This window comes from Gobius niger (genome assembly GCF_951799975.1).
Source record: "Gobius niger genome assembly, chromosome: 7".
Lineage (NCBI taxonomy): Eukaryota > Metazoa > Chordata > Actinopteri > Gobiiformes > Gobiidae > Gobius > Gobius niger.
Genome location: NC_136858.1, coordinates 34,941,750 through 34,957,384, shown reverse-complemented (window position 1 = coordinate 34,957,384; position 15,635 = coordinate 34,941,750). Strand labels below are relative to the sequence as shown.

The 15,635-nt window shown below is 39.3% G+C and overlaps 1 protein-coding gene across 1 annotated transcript in view; it reads right to left on the bottom strand.

Annotated features, from left to right (window-relative positions):
* The window catches only part of kndc1 (kinase non-catalytic C-lobe domain containing 1), an 86,015-nt gene extending 78,793 nt beyond the window's left edge, over positions 1–7,222 (bottom strand). The window contains exon 1 of the mRNA XM_079560562.1: positions 7,090–7,222. Within this exon, the coding sequence (XP_079416688.1) occupies positions 7,090–7,206 (117 nt within the window). The 5' untranslated portion in view covers positions 7,207–7,222. The remainder of the gene's footprint in view (positions 1–7,089) is intronic.
* Positions 7,223–15,635: the final 8,413 nt, after the last annotated feature.

Sequence of the window (15,635 nt, the reverse complement as noted above, 5' to 3'; positions counted from 1 at the left end):
TCCTTCACGTCACAGAGTGAAGCGCTAACAATGTTTTAACCATCTGAAAAACATTGCTAAGATCAGAGGAATAGTGTCAAAACCAGACTTAGAGAGACTTATCCATGCATTTGTCTCCAGCAGGTTAGACGACTGTAACGGCTGCTCACTGTCAGAGCTGCAGAACATCCAAAACGCTGCTGCTCGAGTCTTGACAAGAACCACAACCATATTAGTCCAGTGCTCCGGTCTCCGCACTGGCTTCCTGTCACTCAGAGAATAGAAATTAAAACAGCTCTGCGTGTGTACAAGTTTTCATGGTTTCGCTCCGAAGTCCATCTCTGACATGTTAGAGCCGTATGAACCATCTCGGGCCCTGAGAACTTCAGGGAGGGGCCTCCTGGTGGTTCCCAGAGTCAATAATAAACACGGTGAGGCTGCGTTTCAGTTTCATGCAGCTAAAATCTGGAACAGTCTTCACGAGGATGTGAGACAGGCCTCAACGCTGACCATGTTCATATCCAGGCTGAAAACAGTTCTTTTTGCCCGTGCATATGACTCAAAAAATTGTATCTGCACTGTTGCCTTTTACTGTAATTAACTCCTTAACTCCCACCTGAACCAAGCACATTTTCTCCAGCTTTACCCCAATCCAAAAGCTTCTGGAAAAAAGGTGTGAAAATAGCAACAAAACTGAGACGAAAACAAGGATGAAAATGTGAAAAAAGTGAGAAAACATTGGCGAGAAATTGACAAAAAATGTACAAAAAAATGACAAAAATTGACAAAAAATTGACAAATAAGTGAGAAAAAATTGACGAAAAAGTGACAAAAAAGTCACGAAAATTTGACTAAAATGAGATGACTGCCCAACAAAGAAAGTGATGAAAAAAAATCTGATGGTGTGAGGAAAAAGATCAATTTAGTTTTGTAGGTCTTAGCTTTCAAATGAGGTGTTACACTGGCCTACGGGATTTGGGTAAAGCCGAACTGGAGAAAATGCTCTCGGTTCAGGTGGGAGTTAAGAGGTTAATAAATGTTATGTAGATGTTTTTATTGATTTGTATCTGTTTTCCTGTAATGATATGCTATGAAGCACTTTGAATTGCCTTGTGTATGAATTGTGGTCTACAAATAAACTTGCCTTGATATTATTTACACAAAGAAATGAGTAAACAGCGCATTTATTAGTTATTAGTAAAGAAGACGATCAGAAGATTGAATATTTCTTTCATGAACTGTGAATCACCCACAGTTGTTTAGGCCCCTGCCATCTACCAGGACTTCTGATCAAATTGTAAATTGGCTTCAGCCTCCAACAGTCACTCAGTCTCCATCTTAAACTTCTTAGATTTCCCACTTCACAAATTACCAATACTAACAGCAATGCAATGCGGCATAACTGCACCTGCCCTTGTTTTGCATCTCTCATTACTTGGCGCTAGCGCAAGGCCGCAGCAGAAACAAATCGCCCCAATGTGGTAGCGTAGAATACGATTCAATTACAGGGGGGGAGAAAAAAATGCCACTACAGGCAAAAAGAGAAGTCGCCCCAGAAATAGATGCCTTCCCTCGAGAACAGTGCAGAGGAAAGCTAAAAGTCTCCAACCCCCCACAACTTTAATGCGCTGCCCTACATAAGTTTGTCCGCAAAGTCCGAGCTACAGGAGGGGAGGGTGGTACTGTTTTTGGAGGAGCATGAGGCATCATTATCATCACATGGACACCGCAGAGTCCAGAACGTAACCCCATAGAGCAGGGGTGCCCAAACTTTTTGTCTCCGAGGGCCAAAATGAAAAAGTGCCTGTGAGTCGCGGGCCAAACACGGCGGTGTCAAGCACGAAAAACACACATAACTGCAAATTATAAAGCTACTTTATTTTATTTACTTTTAATGTTTTCGATAGCCTACATTTGCATTTGTTTCTATCTATGCAATTAACATGCTATATTAAAACAAATGGTTACTCTGGCAAAAGCCTAGTTTTAGTAGAACAAAATCAACCATTGTAGCAATTTAGTACAAAAAAAAAGAGAAAACACCTGTATCGACAGCACCTACAGTAACTTTACCTCATTTGTTTGCTCAAAGAAAATGCCACATTAGATCATTTTGAAAGTGTCAGTTCAGCATCAATTCTTTTATAAGTCAGTTTTTAACATATACTGTTGTTGATGTCAACAACCTTTGCAATAGAAGTTGGGAAAACTGTGAAAGTTGCTGCTACAACGCTCTGTGACTGATAAACACCAAGACACCACAACCATTTTTCCTTACCTTTGTGAAAGGAGTGAAACAGCGCCCCCAATTTGACGCTGGTGGTCAAAAAGTGTACTGCATCCATATTTACCATTGAGAATGAATGGAGGACAGTTGGTATTAACCACACACAGCGCAAAAGCAGGTCACTCTCTGGCGGGAATCATCAATACAAGATCTTGGTGAAAGATTAATGCAACACTGGATCGTTTGACATTGCAGAAGCTTCTTGAAACACCGCCACAGCGAATGTGTGTTGTAATCGAAGCTAAAGGCGGTACTACAAAATATAAGAGTCCGTGACCTTTGTTTTTTTTGGGGGGGCCATGCAGTGTATTATTTTCTGACAAGTGGATTTGCTGAGTGGACATACGGCTCAAGAGAATAAGGCTGAAAATAGTTTCCAATGTTCCAATGCTTGGGTGTACTTTCAATGACCTTCTCCAGATCCAGTCCAGTCTTAATTATTGGATGCTAAATACGCCTAGCCTCACATATGCAAATAAGGCAGCATTACACTGGCTCATTAGGGCCACAAGTCCATTCATAACCTGTAAACAAAATAAACTACAGCTTGCTCCCTTTGTGCTCTGTTAGACTCGCCACAATTGTACAGTAAAGTTATGATGAGAGAAATGACTCTGTGGTGTGGCTGGTATGATCGAGACGAGCTCAAAATTGGATCCAGAGCAGGGGAGCAGACATGAGAACCTTGTGCTGTCATGTTTGTTGATATCCAAGTTAGTTCTCAGAGTTACTGTGCTGGAATTTGATCTAATTGAAAGCATTTGTTTAGCATAATTCTGGTACTGTTTTCAATTACTAGCTTGGTATGAAATTACATCACTCGCTGTACTACAGTTCAATAGAAAGAAAGAAAAAAAAGTACAGAGTGCATGTGAGTCACTTTCAGTTTGTAGACCCAAAAGAGTAAACGTAATAATTATAAAACCCCAATCCAATTATATAATCTGACTGTTTTTCCCCTCTGGCCGGTTATCACAAAGAACTTCCCCTTGTTTTTCATTTCTGACGAAGGTTAATTGTTAGTCAGAAACTCTTTCAACGAGGTCCAAGAAGTTCTGTTTCATGTCTGGTTGTGAAAGTTTAAGAGTCCAAAGGGGGCATTACAAATCCATTCATAAAACTTTCAATCTTGACCACATCGTTTTAGGCCTCTAATATCTTTGAATTCGACTGTGTTGGCAATGGCTTGTCCAGGCTGCCGGCCGACAACAGTATAGGTCTAGTTAAGGGGTAGGCAACGTCAGGCCCGAGGGCCAAATCCGGCCCTCCAGTACAGAACCTCTGGCCCTCAAGGTGATTTTGAGAAACATTATGACACTAATCAGAAAGTACTTTAACATTTTAGGGTTAAATGGGAGAAATACTGTTAATACACCCAATTAGGTCATATTATGTACAACTTAAAGGAATAGGCCACCGTTTTTACATACTGAGATATGTAGTTCGAAATCCGCGCAGTTATCTTCACTTTACTGCGCAGTAATCTTCACTTTACTGCGCGGATGCCAAATTACTCCTGGTATTATTACGCCTTACAATATAGTCCCCCCTTTTATCCGCTTAGAAAATCCACATTGTTTAATTTTGTGTAATTATACTTTGTAGTGTAACACTTCACGTAACCATATTTAAATAGGGAAAACATGGAAGAGCTTGGTAGCTTCTATCTTGACCTGTTTTGGAGCTATAGAGGAGAGAGGGAGAGGCTAAATGCTAGTCCTAAAGAACTCGTCAAAGCTAAGGTAAGAACTTATCTCAGTATGTAAAAACGGTGGCCTATTCTTTTAATATAAAAATAATTTTAAGGAAGAAATGACAGAAACCTACTCGAATTAAGAGATTCAATCTAAAGTACGAGTAGATTTGGTCTGGTCTTAGATTAGATAAAACATCTTATCACCAATGGAACAAGTCATTATTCTCTTAATTCAGATTATATTGTATAATTAATAATAAGTGAAAAACAAATCTTTTTAAAGGTAAAAGTTAATTTGTCTGATTTCAAAGTGGGTTTTATGCTTGTTCCATTGGCATCAGCATTTGTATCTTTATCTTTATCTTTATCTTTATCTTTATCTTAGATTGGTCCAAACAGACTAAAATTCAACATACCTTTTATTCAAGCAATTTTAAGTCATTTATCTCATTTCGGCCCTTGGTCTTTATACAATGAAAAAAATTGGCCCTCCGTTAAGAAAACTTGCCTACCCCGGTCTAGTTGATAGGCTATGTTAATGGTACAAATTCTTAAAGTAGTACTAAGTAACTCTTCCCCCTAGAGGCCATAAGCGCAACTGCAGGTGTAGTAGCAAGTTACGATTTTTTAACTTATTAATTGTCTTGGAGAGTAAATACTACGCCGACAGGAAAGGCGAAGGGAGAGAGGGTTACTGTGCATCCAATTATACAATGGAAATATTTTTTTTCACTCAAACTTTGCTGTAAATACTGTTTAAAGTGACGCTAGCCCGCAGTTAGCTTTGCCCGTTAGCATGTTAGCTTCTTCTTCGTGATTTCATTAGTGTGTATTGCTTTCTCCGGACCGGTGGCAGTCAAGTTGCAAACATGGTTTTCTGGTCAGAGACACCAGGGGGAGATGAAAGACCCTCCAATCATCCCATAAACACTTGTATTACCCCCACAGGGACTACGGAAAGGATTTATTAAGGTAAACACGTTACTTAGTACTGCTTTAAATAGGGAAAACGTGGAGGAGCTTGGTAGCTTCTATCTTGACCTGTTTTGGAGCTATAGTGGAGAGAGGGAGAGGCTAAATGCTAACGCCGTCTGCACTGTGTTTACGTGACTGAAGGCACGGGGGAAGATCAGACAGGTCCTAAAGAACTCGTCAAAGCTAAGGTAAGAACATATCTCAGTATGTAAAAACGGTGGCCTATTCCTTTAAAATGAAAATAATTTTAAGGAAGAAATGACAGAAACCTACTCGAATTAAGAGATTCAATCTAAAGTACGAGTAGATTTGGTCTGGTCTTAGATTAGATAAAACATCTTATCACCAATGGAACAAGTCATTATTCTCTTAATTCAGATTATATTGTATAATTTCAAGTGAAATGCTTGGTTCATTGGCATCAGCATTTGTATCTTTATCTTAGATTTGTCCAAACAGACTCAAATTCAACATAAAGAACATTTTATTCAAGCAATTTTAAGTCATTTATCTCATTTCGGCCCTTGGTCTTTATACAATGAAAAAAACTGTCCCTCCGTTAAGAAAACTTGCCTACCCCTGGTCTAGTTGATAGGCTATGTTAATGGTACACATTCTTAACCATTGATACCATGCACAAACATCTGTGCATTTGTCCATCTGGTCTTGGTTACAGTGGCAGCCAATGACTGCAAACCCTACATTGACATAACTCTGAAAATATTTTTGTTGAGGCTGCTTTGCAATTGAAATGGATTTGCCCAAGGCTTTTCTCAGCTGTCCTAGTTACTTACGAATACTGAGTGGACCGATGCATTACAGCACGGTGGCAAACGTTTGCATGGGTATCTGATGGGTGTCCAACAGGTTCTCTGAAGTATAAACTCCTCCAGCCAGTTACTCCTAGACAAGGATCCTGGCTCCAGATCTGGCCCCACTGCTCCTGACAGGGTTTCCTGACTGACAGATGGGTCGAATGCAGAGGGTGAAATGCACTTTGTTTTCTATGTTTAACCTCTTAACTCCCGCCTGAACCGAGAGCCTGAACCGAGAGCATTTTCTCCAGTTCGGCTTTACCCCAAAATCCCGTAGGCCAGTGCAACACCTCATTTGAAAGCTAAGACCTACAAAACTAAATTGATCTTTTCCCTCACATCATCAGATTTTTTTTCCATCCCTTTTTTTGTTGGGCAGTCATCTCATTTTTGTCAAATTTTCGTGACTTTTTTGTCAAATTTTCCTTTTTTTTTTTTTTTTGCAAATTCTTAACATTTTTTTGTCCATTTTGTCTAAACGTTTCGTCAAACTTTTCTCCGTTTTTTGTCAAATTTTTCGATTTTTCTTGTCAAATTCTTATCACTTTTTTGTCAGTTTTTTTCTAAATTTTTCGTCAAATTTTTCTTACTTTTTTGTCCATTTTTTGTCCATTTTTTCTAAATTTTTGTCAAATTTTTCTGACTTTTTTGTCAATTTTTTGTCAATTTTTGTCATTTTTTGTAATTTTTTTGTTGATTTTTTGGCACTTTTTTGTCAAATTTTTCGATATTTTTTTTGTCAAATTCTTATCACTTTTTTGTCAATTTTTTCCTCAATTTTAAGTCATTTTTTTCTAATTTTTTTGTCAAATTTTTGTCCATTTTTGTCGTTTTTTGTAATTTTTTTGTAAATTTTTTATCACTTTTTCGTCAAATTTTTCGATTGTTTTTGTCAAATTCCTATAACTTTTTTGTCCATTTTTTCCTCAATTTTAAGTCATTTTTTTCTAATTTTTTTGTCATTTTTTGTCCATTTTTTTGGTAAATTTTTTAGTACTTTTTTTGTCAATTTTTCCTCACTTTTTTCACATTTTCATCCTTTTCGTCTCAGTTTTGTTGCCATTTTCTCGCCTTTTTCCCAGAAGCTTTTGGATTGGGGTAAAGCTGTAGAAAATGTGCTCGGTTCAGGTGGGAGTCAAGGGGTTAATCGCTGTCGAAAAAGATGATCCAGCTTTTCTCTCCCTGTTTTGCCACAGTTGAACTTAGCACAAATTCATCGGCGGTGACAGCAAACCCAGGGCGCTCTAAGACTCAGTTGCCCCACTTACACACAGCGCAGCAAAACGAACACATTCCTCGCTTAGCTCATGAACCAAAAAGTCAATGTTTTCACCCACCTCATCCTCCAGCAGCGGCGGCAGATGCTCCAGATGTTCCAAATCGTAAACTCCGTCTATTTCATCCGCTTTCCCCAAATACGTGACTCCGGCGTCGCCGCTCCGCGTCCTCTCCATTGCTGCAACTTCTTCCACCCAAAGTCACGCAGCTGCTCGTCTGTCTGTCCGCGACGCGATCTCCCCAGTCGAGACGGATGGCATGCCGTAGAAGTTTCTCATCCAGCTTCGAAGCGAGGTCGTGCGTTGTGGCCGCCGCCGCCGCTGCTGCAGTCAGTCCAATGGAAGGAGGCAGTCGCGCGCACGCACAGATGGACCAAAAGGCACAACGCCGTCGCGAATGGGTAAACACTCGGGAGATTGAGCGGGGGAGGGAGGCGTGGGGCGGGAGAGGCTGGCCGGTGAGTTGTACGCCTCCACGGGGAAAGACACGACGCGCGGAGGAGCGGAGCCGCAGATTCCAGTCCCCCCCCCCTCCCTTTGCGCTGGAGGCCGGAGAGGCAGCAGGAGGAGAGGAGAGGAGAGCGCGCGCGGTGTGTGTGGAGAGCTACAGTTGGCCGCACGCCTCCGTCCTCCTCAGCGGCAGCAGCGCGGTGGTGTGACTCATTCATTACTAAACACTGACTACAGTTATTCCTGTGATCTGGCCCGGAGTCAGTTGTCAAGAGAATCCCAGCTTTATCCCGTAATGGAGACAAGCTGCGCAGCTCACAGGCTGAAGTGGCGCTTTAGTGAGGTCTTTCAGGACCAACAGAGTGAGTCGTTAGCAATAAGTTTGAACACTAGTCATTTTGAAATGGTGAGTGGACATTTTTATAGCCCAAAGCAAGCCCAAGTTTGGAGAGCACCACTGTCCAAAATCATTCCTTTCTTTCCTAACATATGTGGAGCATCTCAATAAGCGGATTCGGCATTTTACCGTGCGCAAAGCATGCTGGTCCAGGTTAAAGGTCAAAAATCCCAAACTGTTAAAGGAACAGGCCACCGTTTTTACATACTGAGATATGTTCTTACCTTAGCTTTGACGAGTTCTTTAGGACCTGTCTGGTCTTCACCCGTGCCTTCAGTCACGTAAACACAGTGCAGACGGCGTTAGCATTTAGCCTCTCCCTGTCTCCACTATAGCTCCAAAACAGGTCAAGATAGAAGCTACAAAGCTCTTCCACGTTTTCCCTATTTAAATATGGTTACGTGAAGTGTTCCACTACAAAGTATGATTACAGAAAATTAAACAATGTGGATTTTCTAAGCGGATAAAAGGGGGGACTATATTGTAAGGCGTAATAATACCAGGAGTAGTTCGAAATCCGCGCAGTAATCTTCACTTTACTGTGCGGATGCCAAATGATGCCAAATGCCGAGTGTGACACAGATATTGAATATATTGAGCGTTGAAAATCGATGATTTAAGCTCTTAACTCCCACCTGAACGGATCCCATTTCCTCCAGTTTGGCTTTACCCTAATCAAAAAGCTTCTTGGAAAAAAAAGCACCAAAACAGCCACACAAAATGAGAAGAAAACAAGGATGTAAACGCAACAAAAATGTGAACCAAAAAGTGACAAAAATGTGACAAAAATTCAACAAAAATGTGACAAAAATTCAACCAAAAGGTGACAAAAATTCAACAAAAATGTGACAAAAATTCAACCAAAAGGTGACAAAAATGTGACAAAAATTCAACAAAAATGTGACAAAAATTCAACAAAAATGTGACAAAAATTCAACAAAAAAGTTACAAAAAATCAAGAAAAAAATGATAAAAATTCAACCAAAAAGTGACAAAAATCAAACAAAAATGTGACAAAAATTCAACAAAAATGTGACAAAAATTCAAGAAAAAAATGATAAAAATTCAACAAAAACGTGACAAAAATTCAACCGAAAAGTGACAAAAATTCAACAAAAATGTGACAAAAATTCAACAAAAATGTGACAAAAATTCAACAAAAATGTGACAAAAATTCTACAAAAATGTGACAAAAATTCAACAAAAATGTTGCAAAAATTCAACAAAAAAGTATCAAAAATGTGACAAAAATGTGACAAAAATTCAACAAAAACGTAACCAAAATTCAACAAAAAAGTATCAAAAATTCAACAAAAATGTGACAAAAACTCAACAAAAATTCGACAAAAATTCGACAAAAAATCGACAAAAATTCGACAAAAATTCAACAAAAAAGTATCAAAAATTCAACAAAAATGTGACAAAAACTCAACAAAAATGTGACCAAGAAAAAAAAAACATAAAAAAAGGTTGCACAACACAGCAACAACGTGATTAAAAAGATCAGTTTTGTGGGTCTTAGCTTTCAAATGAGGTGTTACACAGGCCTATATAATGGCCAAAGAGGACGGAATGCATTTGGTTCAGGCGGGTGGTAAGAGGTTAAAAGAATTCTGTAAGAAACGGGGAAGAGAAAAAGAACTCGTGGCCCTTGCTAAAGCAATAAATAAATAAAAACAGTTGTTGTATTAAGTAAATAGACGTAATGGTTTCAAATAGCAGTACTAGTTATGTCAAACTTACTAATTTCATCCATTCGTCACGACGTTCTGGATCTTTTCTTTCAGTAGGAAATGTGATGCGTAGTTTGGTGGCTCGCATATACAATGCTCCTTTATTGCACTCGTGATTAGAGCAAACCTCTTCCATAGACTGATTAAGCCCACGTGGACAGTCGTACTGCAATGGAGAATGAACGTGAACCTGCATATCGGCGTAAAACCACTTTAAGGGACGTAACAGTCACTAAATAGCCGGTTGTTCGACTGTGATAGTGTGGTTTTAATGGGCTTTGTTGACACCGTGGGTAGTTGTGAACTCTGACTGGAACATTACCCCGCATGCGTACTGACAATGCAGATATGACTCTGTGCAAAACTTCAAATCATAACAATGCTGCCCAAGAAGTGACTTCCTGTTTCTTTCCAGGTCACCAAAATAAAATCACCATCTTATTCATTAGTTCAGCAGTTCATTAGTTCAATTTTCTTTCTGCCTTACAATTAACCCCTTAACTCCCACCTGAACCGATTACATTTTCTCCAGTTTGGCTTTACCCCAGTCCAAAAGCTTCTGGAAAAAAGCTGTGAAAATAGCAACAAAACTGAGACGAAAACAATGATGGAAATGTGACAAAAAAGTGGGAAAACATTGACAAAAAGTGACGAAAAATTGACAAAAAATGGTCGAAAAAATGACAAAATTTTAACAAAAATGTGACAAAAATGTGACAAAAAAATGTGACAAAAAAAATTGACAAAAATTCAACCAAAACATGGGCAAAAAATGACAAAAATGTGACAAAAAATGACAAAAAAAATGACAAAAAAGTTACAAAAATGAGTTGAATACCCAACAAAAAAATAATGGAAAAAAAAATCTGATGACGTGAGGAAAAAGATCCTCTCGGTTCAGGCGGGAGTTAAGAGGTTAACGGACAAAACACTAAAAATGTGTGTATTTAATTATATTCTTGTAATGTTGCAAGTACCTGCTGAACTAATCAATGAGATGAGCTGTGTGCTTTTATTTTAGCGTACTGGATCGAAACAGGAAGTCACTTCTTGGGCCGCGTTGTTATGATTTGATGTTATGCACAGAGTCAATTCTTCGCAGGAACATTTCACAACTGCAGGGTCACTTTTCTATGTCACTGTAACAAAACATGTTAAAAAACTGGCCTGGAAGTTCATGAAATTGGTACAAATGCTTTCAATGTACAGCGTTCTTCCCATAAATGTTTACCATTACTTGAAAGAAAACAATCCAGTATTGTGCCTTTAACCTCTTAACTCCCGCCTGAACTGAGAGCATTTTCTCCAGTTCAGCTTTACCCAAATCCTGTAGGCCAGTGTAACGCCTCATTTGAAAGCTAAGATCTACAAAACTCATCCAAATGGATCTTTTTCCTCACGTCATCAGATTTTTTTTCCATAATTTTTTTTGGGTATTCAAGTCATTTTTTTCACTTTTTTGTCATTTTTTTCCATAATTTTTTTTCTTCATTTTTTTTTTCACTTTTTGTCACATTTTTGTCACTTTTTTTTGTCATTTTTTGGTCATTTTTTGTCAAATTTACGTCACATTTTTGTCACATTTTTGTCATTTTTTCGTCACTTTTTTGTCATTTTTTTCTCACTTTTTTGTCACATTTTCATCATTGTTTTCGTCTCAGTTCTGCCGCTATTTTCACACCTTTTTTCCAGAAGTTTTTGGATTGGGGTAAAGCCAAACTGGATATTCACCAGTATTCATAACAATGCATCACCCTATAAAGCTTTTTTGGATGCTCAAAGACATTTTACTTTCACTTCTACTCTGGCGCTATTGTAGCCACAGTTGCCCTGACACGAGCGAGGCTTCCAATCTGCACCATTTGTCCCTGACCACCACCAACCCCTCGGACAGATGGTACGCTCACACATACAGTAAGGTGAGTGAAGTATCGTGCCCGTGTGCACCTGCAGGACCTCGGATTCAAACTGTGAGACTACCCACACTACCATCTTAGCCACTGCCGTAGCCTATATTTTGGTGCTCCTTCCCCCTGGTAACGCAAGCTGCCCCATGGTGCAAACAGACAGAAAAGTGGCTGTTATTGTGAACACCAGTCATCATCAATCTCATGCTCGTGTTGGCAAGAGAATAACAACAACAGGGATCAATTGCCAATGATTTCAGGACAAGTGTTTTAATAACTAACCTCTTTCCAAATTATTAAAGGGGGGTATTATGCTTTTTTTCAATCACATAGCACCAGTCTATAGCACACTACAATGATGACGAAACCTTCTGTTGGTCTGTAAATGCAGTAAATTAGAATAACTGCCTTGTATAAAATTGCTCTCTCAAAATGGCTGTAGCGAAAGTCTTGAAATAGGCCTCTGTCTCTTTAAAGGAATAGGCCACCGTTTTTACATACTGAGATATGTTCTTACCTTAGCTTTGACGAGTTCGTTAGGACCTGTCTGATCTTCACCCGTGCCTTCAGTCATGTAAACACAGCGCAGACGGCGTTAGCATTTAGCCTCTCCCCCTCTCCACTATAGCTCCAAAACTGGTAAAGATAGAAGCTTGGTGGCTTCTATCTTGACCAGTTTTGGATAAAAGGGGGAACTATATTGTAAGGCGTAATAATACCAGGAGTAGTTTGAAATCCGCGCAGTAATCTTCACTTTACTGCGCAGTAATCTTCACTTTACTGTGCGGATGCCAAATTACTCCTGGTATTATTACGCCTTACAATATAGCCCCCCCTTTTATTCGCTTAGAAAATCCACATTGTTTAATTTTGTGTAATTATACTTTGTAGTGAAACACAACACATAACCATATTTAAATAGGGAAAACGTGGAAGAGCTTGGTAGCTTCTATCTTGACCTGTTTTGGAGCTATAGAGGAGAGAGGGAGAGGCTAAATGCTAACGCCGTCTGTGCTGTGTTTACGTGATAGAAGGCACGGGGGAAGACCAGACAGGTCCTAAAGAACTCGTCAAAGCTAAGGTAAGAACATATCTCAGTATGTAAAAACGGTGGCCTATTCCTTTAAGAACCTCTGACCCTTTCCGGCACGTCCCCTCCACACACTGTCTGTGGCATCAGTGGGGAGGGGGTTCTGCTGAGGAGCAGTGGTTGGTTACTCGGCTGGTGACGAAAGCTGGGAGGCGTCTCCAGGGGGTGGGGGCGTTCCTAGGAGGACCCAGGCAAACCTATCCCTAAAATGGCTGCCATCAGAGTTTTTACAGATTACTCAAAAATACGTGAATGGGCCAAGGCAATAAGGCATAATACCCCCCCTTTAATAAAAAAGACCCAGTATATCCAACATGCGTCATGCACTTTCAAGACGGATCAAACACAAAGGACACATCTCCATTCAGTTCACTTACACTCTTTGTTTATTCATCCAAACACGTGAGGGTGCATTTCTGGGCATTTCCCGCACAATGCAGATGAACATATTGAACGCTGAATCGTTTTCTGTCTCGTTTGATCCGTCTCGCAGTAATTGGCCTTTCACGTCGGTCGCCTTGTTGTGCCGCTTGTGAAGATGAAACCGCTGTCTGAGCTCCAGCTGGGCCCACAGCGGCAGACAATAATGCGCCTATTACACCGGCACTGCCCCGTGGCTTCCCTCAATGATGCACAGGCCTCATCAGACGAGCAGGGAACAACAGTCGATCTGTTGACTGCCTGTTGTTATAGCCTGTTGTGATCAAAAACAGCACGAAAAAAAAAAAGGAAGATTTCCACACTTTCACATCCATCAACTTTACTGAACTAATCCCTCCTCAAAGCTCCAGGAAAGCGCTTTTATTTCCACGTTTGTTCTTTTTCCAAACAAATTTTTCAACAGAATTCAATAGCGTTTGGGATCAAATGTTATTGATTTAAGGTTGCCATGGAAATCCGCCATTTTAGGAGGTACAAGCAAATCTGTCCATAGACTAACATTAGTTGTAACGATGCAGAAAAGCCATCAGCTGCTGTGCCTAAAAGCTTTTATATGAACAATTCCTCTAGTGTTTTTTTTTTTTTTTAACCCCTAAACTCCCACCTGAACCGAGCACATTTTCTCTAGTTTGGCTTTACCCCAGTCCAAAAGCTTCTGGAAAAAAGCTGTGAAAATAGCAACAAAACTGAGATGAAAACAATGATGGAAATGTGAAAAAAAAGGGAGAATACATTGACAAAAAAGTGATGAAAAATTGATGAAAAAGTGGCAAAAATGTCACAAGAAATCGACAAAAAATTGACGGAAAAATTGCATAATGTGACAAAAAATGACAAAAAAATGATAAAAAATAGCTGAAAAAATGACAAAAATGTTACCAAATGTTACCAAAAAAATACAAAAAATTGATAAAAATTTGACAAAAAAACAACAAAAATTTGGCAAAAAAATGACAAAAATGTGATTAAAAAAAATTACGAAAAAATGACAAAAAATTTACAAAAAATGACAAAATAAATGACAAAAAAGTTACAAAAATGAGTTGACTACCCCAAAAAAAAATGATGGAAAAAAAAATCTGATGACGTGAGGAAAAAGATCCTCTCGGTTCAGGCGGGAGTTAAGAGGTTAATATCCCCACTGGCCAGGAATCACAGAAATCTTTCTGATATTGACAACACAATCCAAATGCTTTGGTAGTTCATATAGAGTTGATGCTTATTTAGCATTGAAAAATGATTATTTTCGAACAAATACTTTAAAGTTGATTTGGTAGATGTGTGCAATATGCTTGAGCTTTTCTTTCAAAACGTGACTTTTAGGAGTGCTGCTTGGATATAAAGTCTGGGATTATAGTGTGTTTTAAATCATACCCTTCAGTGCATGTGAAAAAGTAAAACAACTGAAGCACTTAAAAAAAGATTGATGGCTGTTTTTAACTTTTGTAACCTTTTATGAGTGCCTCAGTTTATTGCTTTTTCACCCATGAGCTTCTATTTGATGTACTGTGAACTGTTTTGGATTCCTGTCCATAAAAAAAAGATCAATTTGTGTTACATAAGGTGATCATATTTCGGCGCATTGACTTATTACAACATAACAACGGCGCAGTCCTTGTTTCCAGCGCACTGTGGCCTTGCTATAGATACGTTCATAAGGTGTTTTGAGTTCAAAGGGATTAGCTCATACCGCAGGGTCCCACTCTGCAGGAGAAAGATTAATTATTAAGAAACAGACGGCAGCAGGAAGAACAAGCACCAAAGTGGGGGTTACATCGGGTCAGGCAACTGTTAACAAGTGGCACTTACGTATGCTTTCCTATTTTATGACGATTGCTTTATAAAACTCACCTTCTGCTTTACAAAGTTCCATAGAAACAGGTTTTTGCTGGTGTTGTGTAAAGAAAGGATCCCTAGTGTTGTGTAATTTAATGAATATTACAGCAGTTCTTTGCCATTTCGAGTCTGGACCACTGGATTGCTGTCAGTTTTCTGTTGGCTGCTGGTGAGTGCTGAGATTTGTACCACCCACACGGACAAAAAAAAAAGAGGTGTCAAACTTTTCTGGAGTCCACCCTGTTAAAGTCTCCACGGACTGAAGGGAGACGATGTGCACAGTAGACACAATGAGGACGCTCGGGGAGAATCGGTAGTCAGTAAAGATGGAAAATATGATCGGAAATTTGATTTTAGTCATAGAGTAGTAGCACTGTCTCCCTCTGCATCCAGGGGCGGACTGGCCATATGTCCATTCTGGAAGAGCACAGAAGGGCCACTGGCTCTAGGGTCACCGGTCCCGCCTTAACCGAGCCTTACCCAAATCTAAAAGCTAAAAAGAAAAGCATCAAAATAGCGACAAAAAAAGAGGATGAAAACAAAACAAATATGTGCCGGAAAAGCAACAAAAAAGTGACAAAAAATGTGATGAGAAGTCAAGAAAAACAAGACAACAAAGCAACGAAAAGGCCACAAAAACGTGACAGAACCATGAGAAAAAAATGATAGAAAAAATGTAACAAAAATGTGACAAAAATTCAACAAAAATTTGACAAAAATGTGACAAAAATTCAACAAAAATTTGACAAAAA